This window comes from Leiobunum rupestre, chromosome 1 (genome assembly GCF_980474605.1).
Source record: "Leiobunum rupestre chromosome 1, qqLeiRupe1.1.hap1, whole genome shotgun sequence".
In the NCBI taxonomy this organism is placed as follows: domain Eukaryota; kingdom Metazoa; phylum Arthropoda; class Arachnida; order Opiliones; family Sclerosomatidae; genus Leiobunum; species Leiobunum rupestre.
The window spans coordinates 98,142,582-98,158,781 of NC_143384.1; the positions used below are offsets into that span (position 1 = coordinate 98,142,582).

Genomic DNA, 16,200 nt, shown 5'->3' on the forward strand with positions numbered 1-16,200 from the left:
AGGTCACGAATTTGAAAATGGTTCTAAAAAGGTCAGGGAATTTGGAAATGGTTCCAAAAAAGTCAGGGAAATTGAAAAACTGGGTTGGAAAAGTGAGGGAATTTGGAAATGGTTCCACAAAGTTCAGGGAATTTGCAAAAAAAGTCAGGGAATTTGAAAATGGTTCCAAAAAGGTCAGATAATTTGAAATTGGTTCCAAGAAGGTCAGGGAATTTGAAAATGGTTAAAAAAAAGTCAGGTAATTTGAAAATGGTTCCTTAAAGGTCAGGGAATTTGGAAATGGTTCCAAAAAGGTCACGGAATTTGAAAATGGTTCCAAAAAGGTCACGGAATTTGGAAATGGTTCCAAAAAGGTCAGGGAATTTGAAAATGGTTCCAAAAAGGTCACGGAATTTGAAAATGGTTCCAAAAAGGTCAGGGAATTTGAAAATGGTTCCAAAAAGGTCAGTGAATTTGAAACAAAAAGGTCACGGAATTTGAAAAGGTTTCCAAAAAGGTCAGGGAATTTGAAAATGGTTCCCAAAAGTCCGGGGATTGGAAAATGGTTCCCAAAAAAATATTAAATATTTTGCAAGATTTTACCTCAAATCTTTCATTTACAGTACAAAAATGGTTTGTAAAATTTGGAAAATTGGTCAGCTAAAACCTAACAAAGTCAGGGAAAATGTTGTATGAACCCTGTATAATTAAGCTTACTAAATATAAGATATTTATCGTCATAAAGTTAATGTTTAAACTAACAAACTAATGAATTCGAAAAAGAGAAATATTCCTATGATAAAATATGATTTTTTTACGATAACGTCAAACTATTAATTTTTCCGCTCATTTATTAAGCCCGTCTTTCGGTCCAAAAATTTGTCAAATGCTAAAAGCGCGTATCAAATTTCCTAGATCTACGTCAAGCGGTGCAAAAAAATCGTCTTTGCCTAGACAACAGACCAAAATATCGTCCAATTATCAAAAATCAAATCGTCGAAATGGCCCAGAGAAAGTTCAAATTGATGGGGACGACAAAGTATCGGTTTCGATTTGAGATTTTTCAAAGGGTGGCCCGTCTTCGGAAAATCATGCAATTTCTTCAATCTCTCGATAAAGATTCTTTAAGAACTTCTAATTGGTTCAAACAGTCGCCGTTTATCATCTCGTGTTTTTCACGGAATTTCGAAATTACCAATAATTACTTCAAATCCTCTGATAAAAGCATCATATTCGTTTGTGATTCGGTAGTGACCGGTTCAAGGTTTATTTGGGAATTCATATTTTTCATTATTAATAAATTACCTTAGTATATAAGCCCGTTTTTAATTTTCATTATTAATCAATAACCTTAGTATACAACGTTACTTTAAACAACTGAAAGTCTCCGGGTAATCTTAGAACACCTGGCAAAGAGATTGCATTATTAAAGATGAAAATATCTGCCAGAGTTCGCGGGGAATGGTTCGCGGTACCTTGCACAGATGGAGCCAAAACGGTACGATGGCTGGGCGACGAAGCTCTGAAGCGGTACTTTAAATTGAAACCACAAAGTAGTCACGTTCCTGGTAAGGCGGAATGCGTCTACGAGGTCCGCAAGACCAAAGGAGGGGCTATTTTGGACCCGGATGACCAAGTTAGCAACATTCTCGATGACGACGACTTTGTCTCAGTTGGTAAGTCATCAATCATTTAAAAACCAAATATGTACAACCGTAGCACGGCCAATTTTGATCACTCGCTGTTCGCGCTATAACGGCCAACCCATTCGTTGAAGTTTCTATGTTAACCTACGTGCCAAAGATATCTATAATAATAATAATAATAATCAGCTAGACCACCTTAAGCCTAAGTCATCAAGCAACTTTTAAAGCCATTAATTAAGGTGGTCGGGTTACAATGCGTAGGAGGGTGGTAGCAAGCCCGTCATGCCACGCGAGCCAACAGCTCCCTACACTAACTATTACCGTTAACCTCTACAAGTTTTTACGGAAGGGGAAACCGAAGAGTTCGGGGAAACCCCTTAAACCAGTGGGGAGATAACTTGCAAACTCAACGTAAGAGTTGAGCGCCCCTAGCGGAATATTTTGTTTAAAATAGTGTTTTAATACAGACCAATGGTGGGGAATTCAAACTTATTCATATTAAAATGGTATTGTAGAGTAGTAGCACTCCGTAGCTTTGGCCATGGCCGCCATTTTGGTCGCAAATTTTTTATCTATAGGAAAGAGCATGGGTGACGTACTAGGACGTCATAGTGCCATTACTCTATTGTCATTTTTACGCAATTACAAAACTTATAAATATTAATAAAGTAACATGTATTATTACCATTTAATTGCAAAATTTTTCGATATATATGTGGTATTTTAAATTAAGCGTATAAGACGAGTTAATAACATTTTTTGTTTTGCATTGTAGCCAATATAATAAATTTGTCAGGTTGGAGCGCCAAATTTCACCTAGCGGGAAAATCCTTGTACATGAAAATAAGGCGATTGGGTTGGCGGCTGTAGCGCGAACAGCGCGTGATCAAAGTTGCCCGTAACCGTAGGCAAACCAAAGATTATCCAGGACAGCTATCGTCTCCAAAACGCGTCTTCTCAACGTAACCAGTTGCGGCGAACCCGTGGGGCCCTGGGGGGAAAACATACGGGGGCAGAGCTCCACAGAACTAAAATTAGGGGAAAATTATAACCTCTCAGCCTTTAATTTCGTCCGAATTCCCTCTTTTTACAAAAGTTATTTTGATATTGAAGACGCAAGTAACAATAATATGAAATAAGCGTAAAATTGATTTCGATAGATTCGTTAAAATAGAAAATCGCCTCGTCGGGTACCCTGTAAACACTTTTTGAAAAAAAGAATATAATAATAAAGATTAAGAGCTGAACATTATCTAGCTCACGTTTTAACTATATGAATTTTTGGATAAACAAAATGGCCCAGGCCCCCAAAGGAATTTTTTTACCAACGCCGCTGCTGAACGTAACCCTTTTGCAAAAATTTTGCAAATGCGGAATTACGTCACTTGGGGTAAAATTACGTCAAAGAGTTTTAAGAAATTAGTAGATGGACCCAATTCCGGTTCGTGTTCTTCTCCAACATCAGGTGGGGTGTTAGTGTGTTAACTTGAGTACACGAAAATTTTAGTGCCTGGAAAGGTACTGGATAACTGTCTTGGATAATAATTTATTCGTTTATGGTACAACAATGTTGGAAATGTTCCAGTGTTGCAGTCCGATCACGAATGTCCGGTGACTGGTCCAGCAGAAATTCGCTACGTTCCAGAACAAGTGTAAAAATAATTTTTAAATTTTAAATCTGTAATTTTTAATTAATTAATTTATTTCAAATTTTCAACCGTTTAACAGTCCCGGTAATTTCAAATCACCATCGGAGGTATTTTTAACATAATATTGAAATTTTTACGAGGTGACCTAAAATTATGTTTTCTGACATTGAACCCTTATCACTACTTTATCTTAGTACATCGCTTTGGATGGTTTTTCTTTGGGTACAAATGATCTCTTAGAATTGGGCCAATGGAAGTTCAAAATAGAAGTTCGTTAATTAGGGGAACTGATGTGAATATAAAATTAATTATTTCTAAAACGATTAATTTTAAACTGTGTAGTTAACTGAAGATGCAAAAAAGAGAGTTTTGGGAGCCCGGGAACTTTTGGAAGAAGTTATGAAAGAAAATAAAGGTCAGAGTTATTTCAAAAATAAATAAATAAATAAATAATTTATAGTTTATATAAATTTTCAGTCGCTTACGGCGTCAACACCGGATTTGGAAAATTCGCCAGAGTCGTTATATCAAACGATAAACTTCTGTTAGTTAAAATTAACTTGATTCTTTTTGTTTAAATGATTTTCTAAAACGATTTTTTAACCGTTAATACTAATATAGCGAACTTCAACAAAACTTAGTACGATCGCACGCGGCTGGTAAGCTATGCTTTTAAATATTTGTGTGACGTAATTCGTGAAATGTTTGTGACGTCATTCGTGTAACATTTGTGTGACGTCGTTCGTGTAATATAAGTGTGACGTCGTTCGTTTAATATTTGTGACGTCATTCTTTTAATATTTGTGACGTCGTTCGTGTAAAATTTGTGACGTCATTCGTGTAATATTTGTGACGTCATTCGTGTAATATTTGTGTGACGTCGTTCGTGTAATATTTTTGTGACGTCGTTCGTGTAATATTTCTGTGACGTCGTTCGTGTAATATTTGTGTGACGTCGTTCATTTAATATTTGTGACGTCATTCGTTTAATATTTGTGTGACGTCGTTCGTGTAATATTTGTGTGACGTCGTTCATTTAATATTTGTGACGTCATTCGTTTAATATTTGTGTGACGTCGTTCGTGTAATATTTCTGTGACGTCGTTCGTGTACTATTTATGTGACGTCGTTCGTGTAATATTGGTGACGTCGTTCGTGTAATATTTGTGACGTCGTTCGTGCAATATTGGTGACGTCGTTCGTGTAATATTGGTGACGTCGTTCGTTTTATATTTGTGTGACGTCATTCGTGTAATATTTGTGACGTCGTTCATGTAATATTTGTGTGACGTCATTCGTGTAATATTTGTGACGTCGTTCATGTAATATTTGTGTGACGTCATTCGTATCGATCGCTATACGAAAACGTGTATACTCTATAAACTATAGACTCATGCTAAATGCCATTTCTAAAATATCACTTTTAACTGCCTATTTTACCAAAGATAATATAGAGCTGCGTACCCTAGATTCCAATACTTAGAGCTTTCTGACTGACTGTTAACGAAGCATTTACCCACTTTCCGCACGTGGCCTCCGAAAACTCTGCCGCCATCGGGCGCCGCGTGTTATTGACCGATTTCAAAATAAATTTTTGCACGTGCCAGTACCTTTACACTGTGAGGTATAGCAGGCTTTTTTAACCGCTTTTATACCCTAGAATGGCGGCGTATTTTCACGCGCAAAATGAATTTTAAGATCCACCAATTGTCCTATCACGACCAACTTTGAAGACGCTCTGTTGAGCGAGCAGCTGTTCATCAAAGTTGGCCGTTACCATGGTAACTACGGAGCTATTTTTTTGAAAGGTCCTAAAGGAAGTGACTAAACGCTATTGACTACGCCCGAGGAAGTTATTTCGAGTTAAAATACGCGAAAAGGTAGAAACGTCCATAATAAAAGGGGGCAAAAAAGCTAAACCTTAAAAAATTTAAAGTAATGATAAAACCTACGAAATACTTGAACCACTAGGTCTTCGAGGATAAGATTAAATCGCGAAACTCGGACCAAATATATCTTAAAAAAACCAATTAAAATGAAATTAAAATATATCAAGAATTTCCGGTTTGCCCTAATTGGAGAAGGAATTTGCCTTGCGACTAAACCGAAAACAGAAGCTAAGCCTAAACATTAATAATTTCAAAACGCGTTGCGTAGCAACGGAAAGCCACACAGTGGGATATTTGTGGAGAATGAAATGTACGGTAAGTTAAAGCAGAAGTAAATGAACCGCAGTTATCAGACTGCTATACTCCCCATGTTGGAGGCGTTTTCCTTATGAAGTTACATTTTGTATGATTTTGACCTCGAATTGGAAATTTTGCGCGCTCCTAGACCGAAATAAAAAACGTTTTTGTTTTTATGAAACCATTTTTTATACATAGAAATAGCTATACCCACAATTCCCAAGTGCAATTTATCCCGTCAAAAGACGGGGATGGAAATTAGCTTTTATTCGACTCGATTTTCTCATCATTTTCATAAGGAAAACGCCCTCCTATTCTGAGCGCTATTTCGATAACTTCGGTTCATTTACTTATGGTTAAAGTTAATGCAGTTAAAATACGCGAAAAGGCAGAAACGTCCATAATAACAAGTTGGCAAGCCAAAATATACCTCTCCTCGGAAGAGTTTTTAATTTTCAATGAAGCGTAACTGTATCCGTGGTTCTGCGGTAGAACGCTAACCTGTCGTGCAAGAGGGCTCGGGTTCGAATCCCGACCGTTTAAAAAATTATACTACACCCAATGACAAAAAGAGGTCGCTTTTGGAGAAACGTTTTCCCTGATTCTAAGAAACTGCGTACGCAGTGATTACCCTTTGCCCCGAAAATTCGAACGCGTTCGCAGGCCTGACAGACAGACCCACAGACAGACAGACACGGTGGTTGTATAACCCCTCCTAGGGTACAAAGTCCCCTCGGAGAGGTAAAAAGGGAACAAAAAAGCTAAACCTTAACAAATTGAAAGTAATGATATAACTTACGAAATACTCGAACCGATAGAATACGAGATTTATATTATCTTTGGTTTTAGCAGATTGGATAAATATTGAGCTTTTGATGTTTAGACGGTTTCTATGGTGATCGAAAGTTATGACGTCATAAGCTATAAATTGAACTTTTGTTTAGGTGTGGGTCAGCCTTTGAGCCCCGAAAAAACCAGGATGCTTTTGGCGCTTCGTATAAACGTACTTTCCAAAGGATACAGCGGGATCTCATTGGAAACGCTTGAGCAACTCGTGGACGCTTTCAATGGTAATGTGCCCCAGATTCCTTTTACCATAAGTCACATAATAGTAATAAGTACGCCACTTCCGATTCTCCAGAACTAATTATTTACTGATAGCTTGTTGCGTCAATAACCATATAAATAATTATTTCGATGAGTACTTACGATTCTTCGTTATCCGTTACTACTCTGTTGAAACGTTCTGTGACATTATCCCGAGGGGGTAGCCACTTGGAAAAAAATTGTACACCATATTTCTGATTTCCAAATATTTCCGATATTTCTTAAATATTTTAGATATTTCTCAAATATTTCCGATATTTCTCAAATATTTCCGATATTTCTCAAATATTTCCGATATTTCTCAAATATTTCCGATATTTCTCAAATATTTCCGATATTTCTCAAATATTTCCGATATTTCTCAAATATTTCCGATATTTCTCAAATATTTCCGATATTTCTCAAATATTTCCGATATTTCTCAAATATTTCCGATATTTCTCAAATATTTCCGATATTTCTTAAATATTTTAGATATTTCTCAAATATTTCCGATATTTCTTAAATATTTCCGATATTTCTTAAATATTTCCGATATTTCTCAAATATTTTCGATATTTTTCAAATATTTCCGATATTTCTCAAATATTTCCGATATTTCTCAAATATTTCCAGTATTTCTCAATTATTTCCGATACTTCTTTGGATTTCTCGAGATTTCTAATATTTCTCGTGGATTTCTAATATTTCCTATATTTCTTGTGGATTTATAGATTTCTGGAAAAAATTATTTGGATTTCTCGCTATTTGTACACCATATTTCTAAAGTGGCTACCCCCTCGCATTATCCAGCTGGGAAAAGGCCTTAAAAGTCACTAGATGACTTGGGCCTAAAGTGATACCTTGGGTATTAGCCTAGCTGATTATAATTATTACTTATTTATAAGTTCATACATTTTCCAGTGTCTCGTTAGTTCTTTAATCTCTCACCAGGCAGCACTATTTTTACTTTGCACTTTATTCCCTCCCTCAATGTATACCCTCCCTCCTCCAGTGCCAACAATCAGGGTCTTTTTTAAGGGTTTTCAGAACTACAAAAATGTGATTCTGCTTTCTACCACCACCCCCCCAAGTCGCCACTAGTACAACGATCTAACGAGCTAATTTAATTATTAGCTTTTACAGCTTAGCAGCCAGGCTGACTTACTAACTCGCTCGGATTGTTGTACTTACAAGGAGACATCCCGAAGTGTAACTCACCGATTTTGTTCAAACTCGGGGGATTGGTAGACCTTCATGTAACTAAAGGGAATTTATTCCATGGGCAACCGTTTTGCCATGGCAACGAAAAATGCTTTTGACAACACAAAATATAAAATTTTCCCATTGAAAATAACATGGGATTTTGACCTCAAATTGATCAAAAGTTGATTAATTTTGATGTTTTTTTTTAAATTATCTATTTGTTCTATTTTTGGCATTTTCGAAATTTTGAAATTTCTTCAAATTTTCTACAGGGGAAAATTTAAATTTTTTGTTGAAAAAAACCTTTTTCGTTGCCATTGAATAAATTCCCTTTAGGATTTTTCAATTTACACGAAGGTCTACCAATCCCCCGAGTTTGAACAAAATCGGTGGGTTACACTTCGGGATGTCTCCTTGTTAGTTACGTTCGTTAACGCTGTAGCGAGAGTAAAACTTGAGCTTGGCAGAGTACTTTTTTTAGAACAATACCTTAACTGTCAATTTTTTAACTACGCAAAATGACTTCCCGTATGAAACATTTTGGGTAGTTCTGAATTTTAGAACTACCCAAATATGGCAGAAGTACCCACTAAAATACACTAGATGACTTGGGCCTAAGGTGGCGCCAAGGGTAATAGCCTAACTGACTATTGGTAATTAAGTCACTTTTGGTCATACTTGTGTTTATGTGTTATTTATGATTATACGTTATTTACGATTATACGTTATTTACGATTATACGTTATTTACGATTATACGTTATTTACGATTATACGTTATTTACGATTATACGTTATTTACGATTATACGTTATTTACGATTATACGTTATTTACGATTATACGTTATTTACGATTATACGTTATTTACGATTATACGTTATTTACGATTATACGTTATTTACGATTATACGTTATTTACGATTATACGTTATTTACGAATATACCTTATTTACGATTATACGTCATTTAAGATTACGTGATTGAATGGTATTTCAATGTCTTCAATTTCCGTTTACAGCGTCTTGTTTACCTTGGGTACCCGAGAAGGGAACTGTCGGTGCCAGCGGCGATTTGGCGCCTTTGTCCCACTTGGCACTGGGCCTGATGGGAGAGGGCAAAATGTGGAGCCCCGAAAGCGGGTGGGGAGAGGCCAAATACGTCAGTAACTACCAAATATATTCGTTCTTTTAACCTTTAACTCAATATGACATTGAAATTGTAGGTTCTGGAGTCTCACAAGCTCAAACCGGTCAATTTGAAAGCGAAAGAGGTGACTTCGCAATCTCGTTATATTTCAAATCAATGTAGATTATAATTTGACCTTTATCTGACCCCCAGGGTATAGCTCTATTAAACGGTACGCAGTTGATAACGTCCATAGGCGCCGAAGGTACGTTAAAATAGTGACTAGTTTCGTCCCTAATTGAAATCGTAATTTTCATTTTCATTTTTGATAAATAGCGGTGGAACGCGCGACTATCATAGCACGACAGGCCGACGTGGTGGCAGCCCTGTCCGTGGAAGTTTTAAAAGGCACCACCAGGGCGTTCGATAGTGGTAACGTAACATTTGTCTATTTCGTGTTATCATACGTTTGTCCAATTTCGTGTTATCGTAGCTTTTGCCTATTTTATCTCGTAACTTTTGCCAATTTTGTGTTGTCGTAAGTTATGCGAATTTCGTGTTATCGTAACTTTTGCTGATTTCGTGTTATCGTAGCTGTTTCCAATTACGTGTTATCGTAACTCTTGTGAATTTTGTGTTATCGTAACTCTTGCGAATTTCGTGTTATCGTAGCTGCTTCCAATTTCGTGTTGTCGTAACTCTTGTGAATTTCGTGTTATCGTAGCTGTTTCCAATTACGTGTTTTCGTAACCCTTGTCAATTTCGTGTTGTCGTAGCTGTTTCAAATTTCGTGTTGTCGTAACTTTGGCCAATTTCGTGTTATCGTAACTCTTGCGAATTTCGTGTTATCGTAGCTGTTTCCAATTTCGTGTTGTCGTAACTTTTGTCGTAGCTTTTTCAAATTTCGTGTTGTCGTAACTCTTGTGAATTTCGTGTTATCGTAACTCTTGCGAATTTCGTGTTATCGTAGCTGCTTCCAATTTCGTGTTGTCGTAACTCTTGTGAATTTCGTGTTATCGTAGCTGTTTCCAATTACGTGTTTTCGTAACCCTTGTCAATTTCGTGTTGTCGTAGCTGTTTCAAATTTCGTGTTGTCGTAACTTTGACCAATTTCGTGTTATCGTAACTCTTGCGAATTTCGTGTTATCGTAGCTGTTTCCAATTTCGTGTTGTCGTAACTTTTGTCGTAGCTTTTTCAAATTTCGTGTTGTCGTAACTCTTGTGAATTTCGTGTTATCGTCACTCTGGCGAATTTCGTGTTATCGTAACTCTGGCGAATTTCGTGTTATTGTAGCTGCTTCCAATTTCGTGTTATCGTAACTTTTGCCAATTTGGTATTGTCGTAGCTTTGGTCAATTTCGTGTTATCGTAACTCTGGCGAATTTCGTGTTGGAGCTGTTCCCAATTTCATGTTGTCGTATCTTTTGCCGATTTGGTGTGGTTGTAGCTTTTGTCAATTTAGTGCTATCGTAACTTTGGTCAATTTGGAGTTCAAGAACAAAAATAAACAACATTAATATCTTGTGAAGATATTCAGCGAATTCGTCCGCATCCTGGTCAAATGTTGGTGGCCAGACGGCTGCGGTCACTCCTACACTCGGCCACTCACCCGTCGGAACTAGCCGAAAGCCACCGTTTCTGCAACCGAGTTCAGGACGCCTACACCTTGCGTTGCTGTCCTCAAGTCCACGGAATAGTCCACGATAGTATCGATTTTGTCCGGGGCATCATTACCACCGAAATGAACAGCGCTACCGACAACCCCGTATCCTTACTAATGTCTTGACAATGTCCTGTCTCTATCCGCGAACGAAGACTATCGCTACGCCCTCTTTTGGTTGGTGTCGAAAACTAGATAGGTAGTGCAATAGCAGGCGCTATTAACGTTTGGCAGTCAGTAGCGTAAGGACATTTTCTGGTACATAATTACGTGGCCACCGGTTTAAGGCATTATAAGTCGCTAGATGACTTGGGCCTAAGGTGGTGCCTTGGGTATTAGCCTAGCTGATTATATTATGGTTATGGTTCATATTTGTATTTATTATATTTTACGCAGTGTCGGATTAAGGACTAGGCACAGGCCTATGAGCTGCCACCAACAGAAAGCCCCCACCACTGATGAAATCAATTGATTTTTCAATGATTCCGTTTAAAAGAAAACATATCAGGCTTGTTGCTTTATTATTTGAAAATTCATTATTCTCGTGACATAAGCTTAGCTTCGGGACACGCGAGTTTTGCGTTTGTATGCTTTCCTTTCCCCCACCAAAATCTACATAGGGCCCCACCTTCAGTAAATCCGGTACTGATTTTACGTTGTCTAGGGTTTCTCCGTGGTCACAATGAGCAATTTCAATCCCCAGAATGAATTAGGCATTTTTATCTAATTTGGCAATAGCAGAAACCAGAAACTACCTCTGAAAAGCGTAGAGTAGCAGCGCCATCTACCACTCTTTTTGGCCTCGAATCCATCTAGCTTTCAAAATGTTTTAACCACCTTGACTCAGCATTTTAGCTGGTATTTAGAGAAAGAAGTGAAATTATTTCGGGTGGAAATTTCCACGGGGAGTATCCGGCTAAAGTAAGTCGTAGAAGCGTATAATTCATTTCTTAGGAGATAAGTATTAATCCATCAATATTACTTCTATTATGAGTTTGAAATATGCACCTGGGTACATGAAGTGCCAGAGTGGTTAGCAGCAAAAGGAGGCGGGTTCGATCCCAGCTTAAAACTCGAAACTACTCCTTCCACGTAGAGTTTGAAAGTTATCTCCCCACTGGTTAAAGGGTTTATCCACGAGCTCTTCCGTTTCCTGGGAGCTGCTGGTTCGCGTGGCATAAAGGTCTAGTCACCACACTCCTACGTCAATTAACCCCTAATGGCATTAAAGTCGCAGGATGGTGGGGCCTTGAGTATTAGCCTAGTTTGTTATTATTATTACCATAAGTAACATAATAACAATAAGTATGACACTTCCTATTGCTTTAATGCTAATTTTCTAACAGAACCTTTTTTCGGCACTGATACTCTCTTCAAGCTGTGACTTGGACTCGCGACTTACCGTTTTGGATGACTACTTTTTGATAAAAATTTAAGCCTAATATCGGTGAGCACGTTCTGGAGTTGCGAGGGGCTTTGGCTTTGTTTTGAAGCCCGCGTACGAATCACGCGTGATAAAAAAAACATGAGCTCGTGGCGCCGAGAAAACCTTTTTGAATTTTTATCATTTTAGCCCAATATTCCGCCTATCTATCGGAAACCAGATATTTCGGCTTAGCGGAAGTCTGGCGTATTTTAGACACTAGAGGGCTCTGTGCTGAGAAAACATCTTGATTACGCAATAGCTATGAAAATCAGTTTGGTTGTAAATCTCGTTAATTGTCATACTTATTGTTATTATGTTACTTATGTTATTACCTTATTACTCGGTAAGAATAGTTATTACAGTTATATGTTATATGTTTTACCAAAAGAGTATTCCCACTATCATATATTTTTGCAAAACATTGTTGGTCAACAATTTAGAATGGAGAAAACATATCCACAACCTGTTAGGCACAGCATGGATTAACAATAATTATTGTTAATATTATTAATATTATATGAAAATTATCATATTTTATAGTAGAAGTGCAATTTATTTAGGTATTACGAGTAATTTTTTCGCCGGTTCACCCGTGAAATCTCGGTACCTTCCTCGTGGAGCGTGTGAACAAAGATACTAGGTGGTTTCTTTTCGCTTGTTCCGGGATTTCGGAGTAGGGTAAGAAGATTAAGGCTATGACGTCATATTACTCCGATTCTGTAGTGGCGAGTAGTTCGAGTCGGAGTAAAAACGTTCTTCCAAAATGGCTGCCTGTGGCCTTTTTAGCAGATACATTCTGGCTAGCAGACGACAAAATCCAATTTACCCTCTTGACACCTCCTTTTCCGAAGGAGTAAAAAGAGTAGCCCTAATACTCCGGAACAAGCGAATAGTTTATGGGCCGGAGTAATTATCATCTCCGGAACCAGCTCTAGGGTAAAAGGAGTACACTTTTAGTCCGAGCACAGACGAAAAGAAACCACCTAGTAGCATTTACTCCCTTCCTGCCGGAACTCCGAAATTATTAGTTCCATGGTTACCATAGTAACAAACTATAGGTAGCGTACTAAAGCATATAATAGAGACCGAGGTCACGTGACTTAAGTTGGTAATGTCTTCGTTACAGAACCGTCAATGGGAAAGCTGTAAATTTTACATAATAAGGCGGAGTAATACATGTGGTAAATATTGAGCCTTGTTTCGGTGTATGCTTCCGCGGTTTTGGCGGGAAAATAGCTCCCATTGAAAATTACCTGTAGCCAGAGAAGGTAGATTTTAACGTCCTAGGTAGAAACTTAATTGTCTCGTAACAGATACGTGATATACTTATGGTAGTATACATTTAGTTAGGCTTTGCAATAATGGTAAATATTATCGTTTAGGCCTTGGACTACTTGGCTATAGCCGTCCACGAACTGGCCAGCATGAGTGAAAGGCGGATTGAGAGATTGGTCAATCCATGTTAGTATCTTTGCGTCAAAGCAAAAGTCACATAAGCCCCAAAAGTGTGTCAATTCTACCTTCGCGCCTGCTAAAACATCTAGCGAAAGCTAGTCTCACTATAGACAACATAACCTACTAGTTGGAATAATACTAGCAACGATATATTTAGTCTACGGTTACTGGACCGATTTTCTCTCTTCGGTTTACTCGCCCATAGACATACTTTCTAAAACGCCTCACTCGGCGGCGCTGGAGTGGAGAAAATTTCCAATTTTGATGACGTAGCTCGTGCGTCACTCTTACCCCCGACCCCAGCTCATTCCCCTCAGTGCAACAAGCTCCCACTGAACGATTTACCTTTCTGACACACTGTTGGGTGGTATGTCGCTTCTGCGTCAAAGCCATCTTTAAGAGGTGCGCGAAAGTAACAACTACCTTTCTATCCTTAGCTCTTAGTGAATTACCGGCGTTTCTGGTACAAGATGGTGGTTTGAACTCTGGTTTTATGATAGCTCATTGTACAGCCGCTGCCTTGGGTAAATTACCACCTCACATTTTAATCCAAATTAAAAGTTACAAAGCTTTTAAATTACGCCCTTAGTATCCGAAAACAAAACATTGTGCCATCCCGCATCCGTGGACTCTTTGTCCACTAGCGCCGGTACTGAGGACCACGTCTCGATGGGAGGGTTTGCTGCCAGGAAGGCCCTTACTGTCGTCGAGAATGTAGAGAGAGTCATTGCCATCGAGTTATTCGCCGCCACCCAAGCCATTGAGTTCCTTCGACCGCTCAAGACCACAGCACCCTTGGAAGCGGTCTACGACCTTGTTCGATGTTCCGTAAAGTACGTTAAGTGTCGTTTGTGGTGTCGTTTAATTCAGTTGGGCATAGTACCCCACTTTTTGCCAACTCGAGTTGTAAAGCAAAATTTTCCCACCGGCCCACTTTGCCAGTCCACCTCAAACAATCGCCATGTTAAATAAATCCTGGGCTGCGTTCAGCAACTCTCATCGAAGTATCTAAAAAATTATTTTCGTTGAGACGGTTGCGAACGTGACGTAGGATCTTGTTGAACGCTTTTACGCTTGTAAATTTTGTAAAATATCGTCTGTTGCGGCGTCTGCAGCTAGCCTTAAGCTGGTTTCACACTCGACGGAAAATATGCCGGAAGGACGATAATAAACGCCGAGCTGAAAATTGATTCCCATTCGATATACCGCTAACGTTCCACTTTACGCTGCTAATTTTCCGTCGAGTGTGAAACCAGCTTTACTCCGTGCTGCGACGTCACGTGACCGTTGAGCAACGAAAAAACCGGCTCTTACAGCCGATGACTAAGTGGCTCAACGGACGGGCAACGTGACGTCAAAACCGGACTCAGCGCTGTGCTTTTGTAGGGTTACTGAACCCAGCCAATATCTTTTTTTTTTTGAGAAATCAATGCATGGTTCTATCTTTGCCATATAGCGTAGTTCGTTCCTGACAAGTGGTACATGTAAGGAGTACTGATTTAAAGGTAGAAATATCACTGTGCCTCGGCACGCCATCTAACGACCCTTAGTGGGACTAGTATTTATTTTTTCTGGTAAATTATGGCAAAGCCAGGCAGACTAAATTATAAAGGCTGTACATTTCGACATAATTTCTGTGTAAATATTAGAATTTTGTTAAAATTAATTAAGATGACAAAATAATCATATAGGTATCATAAAATGATTTCTATGTAATATAAGTGTGCCAGAAAGAACCTTTTCGAAATGAGACCTTGTTGCAAGGATATGACGTAATTGACGACACTTCGCAGGCGATGACGGTTTTATCGTCATCAAAACTAGTTCTGGCGGGGAGGGAAGGAAGTTAAAACCAGTTTTACGCAACGTTAGTCCGAATTTTCTTTGGTGGCTGTGAAACAAGGTCTCATTTAAATTTTTAATACAGAGATGTTAAACAGAGGCACACTTATGAGTAATTATGTTACATATGGTAATATCTTATACGTAATTTTAGGTAGCCTAATAAAGATGGTGCAAAACCGCACAGTAAAATTCCCTGACTAAAATTGACGAACGAGTTGCGCAATAAAACCTAGAGTTTTCTAACCTCTCAATAAAAAAATACTGGTTTAATCTCTAATGGTTCTGATTTTTACAAAACGCGTCTTGTCTACCAGGCCATTGTTGAAGGACAGGTTCATGTCGCCCGACATCGACGCTTGCACGGAGATCTTGAAGAAAGGTCTAGTTTGGGATGCCGTCAAACCACACATGGATTACTATTTCCGGGAACAGAGAATCGAGACCAGACCGTCCTCACCAACCTCGACCATGTCCATGAAACACAAGAAGAGGCGGATGAGCGGATTGGGCAACAACCCCCCGGACAACTTGATCGCGCTCAAAAAGGCCTTCATTCGAGATGACCACAAAGAGATGATGTAATCCCACCAAGTTGCATATAATTATGTATCGTTTCTGTATTTGTACGTTTTATAAGTTTAAAAAATAAAAATTATGTGCTTTATTAAGCCGTTTTATGTAATAATCTGTACCGGTATATTCCCGTTGGATATAATCCTATTGGGTCGAATTCCTAATGGATCGAATCAAAAAATATACTTTCCCAATAGATCGAATTCTAATTTTGCAATCCCATTGGGTCGAATCCCATTTATTCGAAAAAGTTAGGTTAGGTTAGGTTAGGTTAGGTTTCATGCTTTCACTTGTGAGCAAACAAAATGTCGGTCGAATGGGAATCGACCCAATGGTACTAAAGCTCTGTTCCTGCATAAAAAA

The 16,200-nt window shown here is 38.4% G+C and overlaps 1 protein-coding gene across 1 annotated transcript; it reads left to right on the forward strand.

Moving 5' to 3' along the window:
* Positions 1 to 1,229: 1,229 nt before the first annotated feature.
* LOC149969095 (histidine ammonia-lyase-like) lies at positions 1,230 to 15,928 on the forward strand. Its single transcript, XM_090155353.1, has 18 exons — positions 1,230 to 1,655; positions 3,211 to 3,277; positions 3,354 to 3,381; positions 3,469 to 3,543; positions 3,617 to 3,689; positions 3,752 to 3,818; positions 3,896 to 3,933; positions 6,405 to 6,530; positions 8,772 to 8,911; positions 8,976 to 9,023; positions 9,092 to 9,143; positions 9,215 to 9,310; positions 10,408 to 10,643; positions 11,394 to 11,459; positions 13,347 to 13,425; positions 13,857 to 13,943; positions 14,009 to 14,252; positions 15,579 to 15,928. The coding sequence occupies exons 1-18, from the start codon at positions 1,412 to 1,414 to the stop codon at positions 15,844 to 15,846; spliced, it is 2,034 nt and encodes a 677-aa protein (XP_090011479.1). The 5' UTR covers positions 1,230 to 1,411; the 3' UTR covers positions 15,847 to 15,928.
* The last annotated feature ends 272 nt before the right edge of the window (positions 15,929 to 16,200 follow it).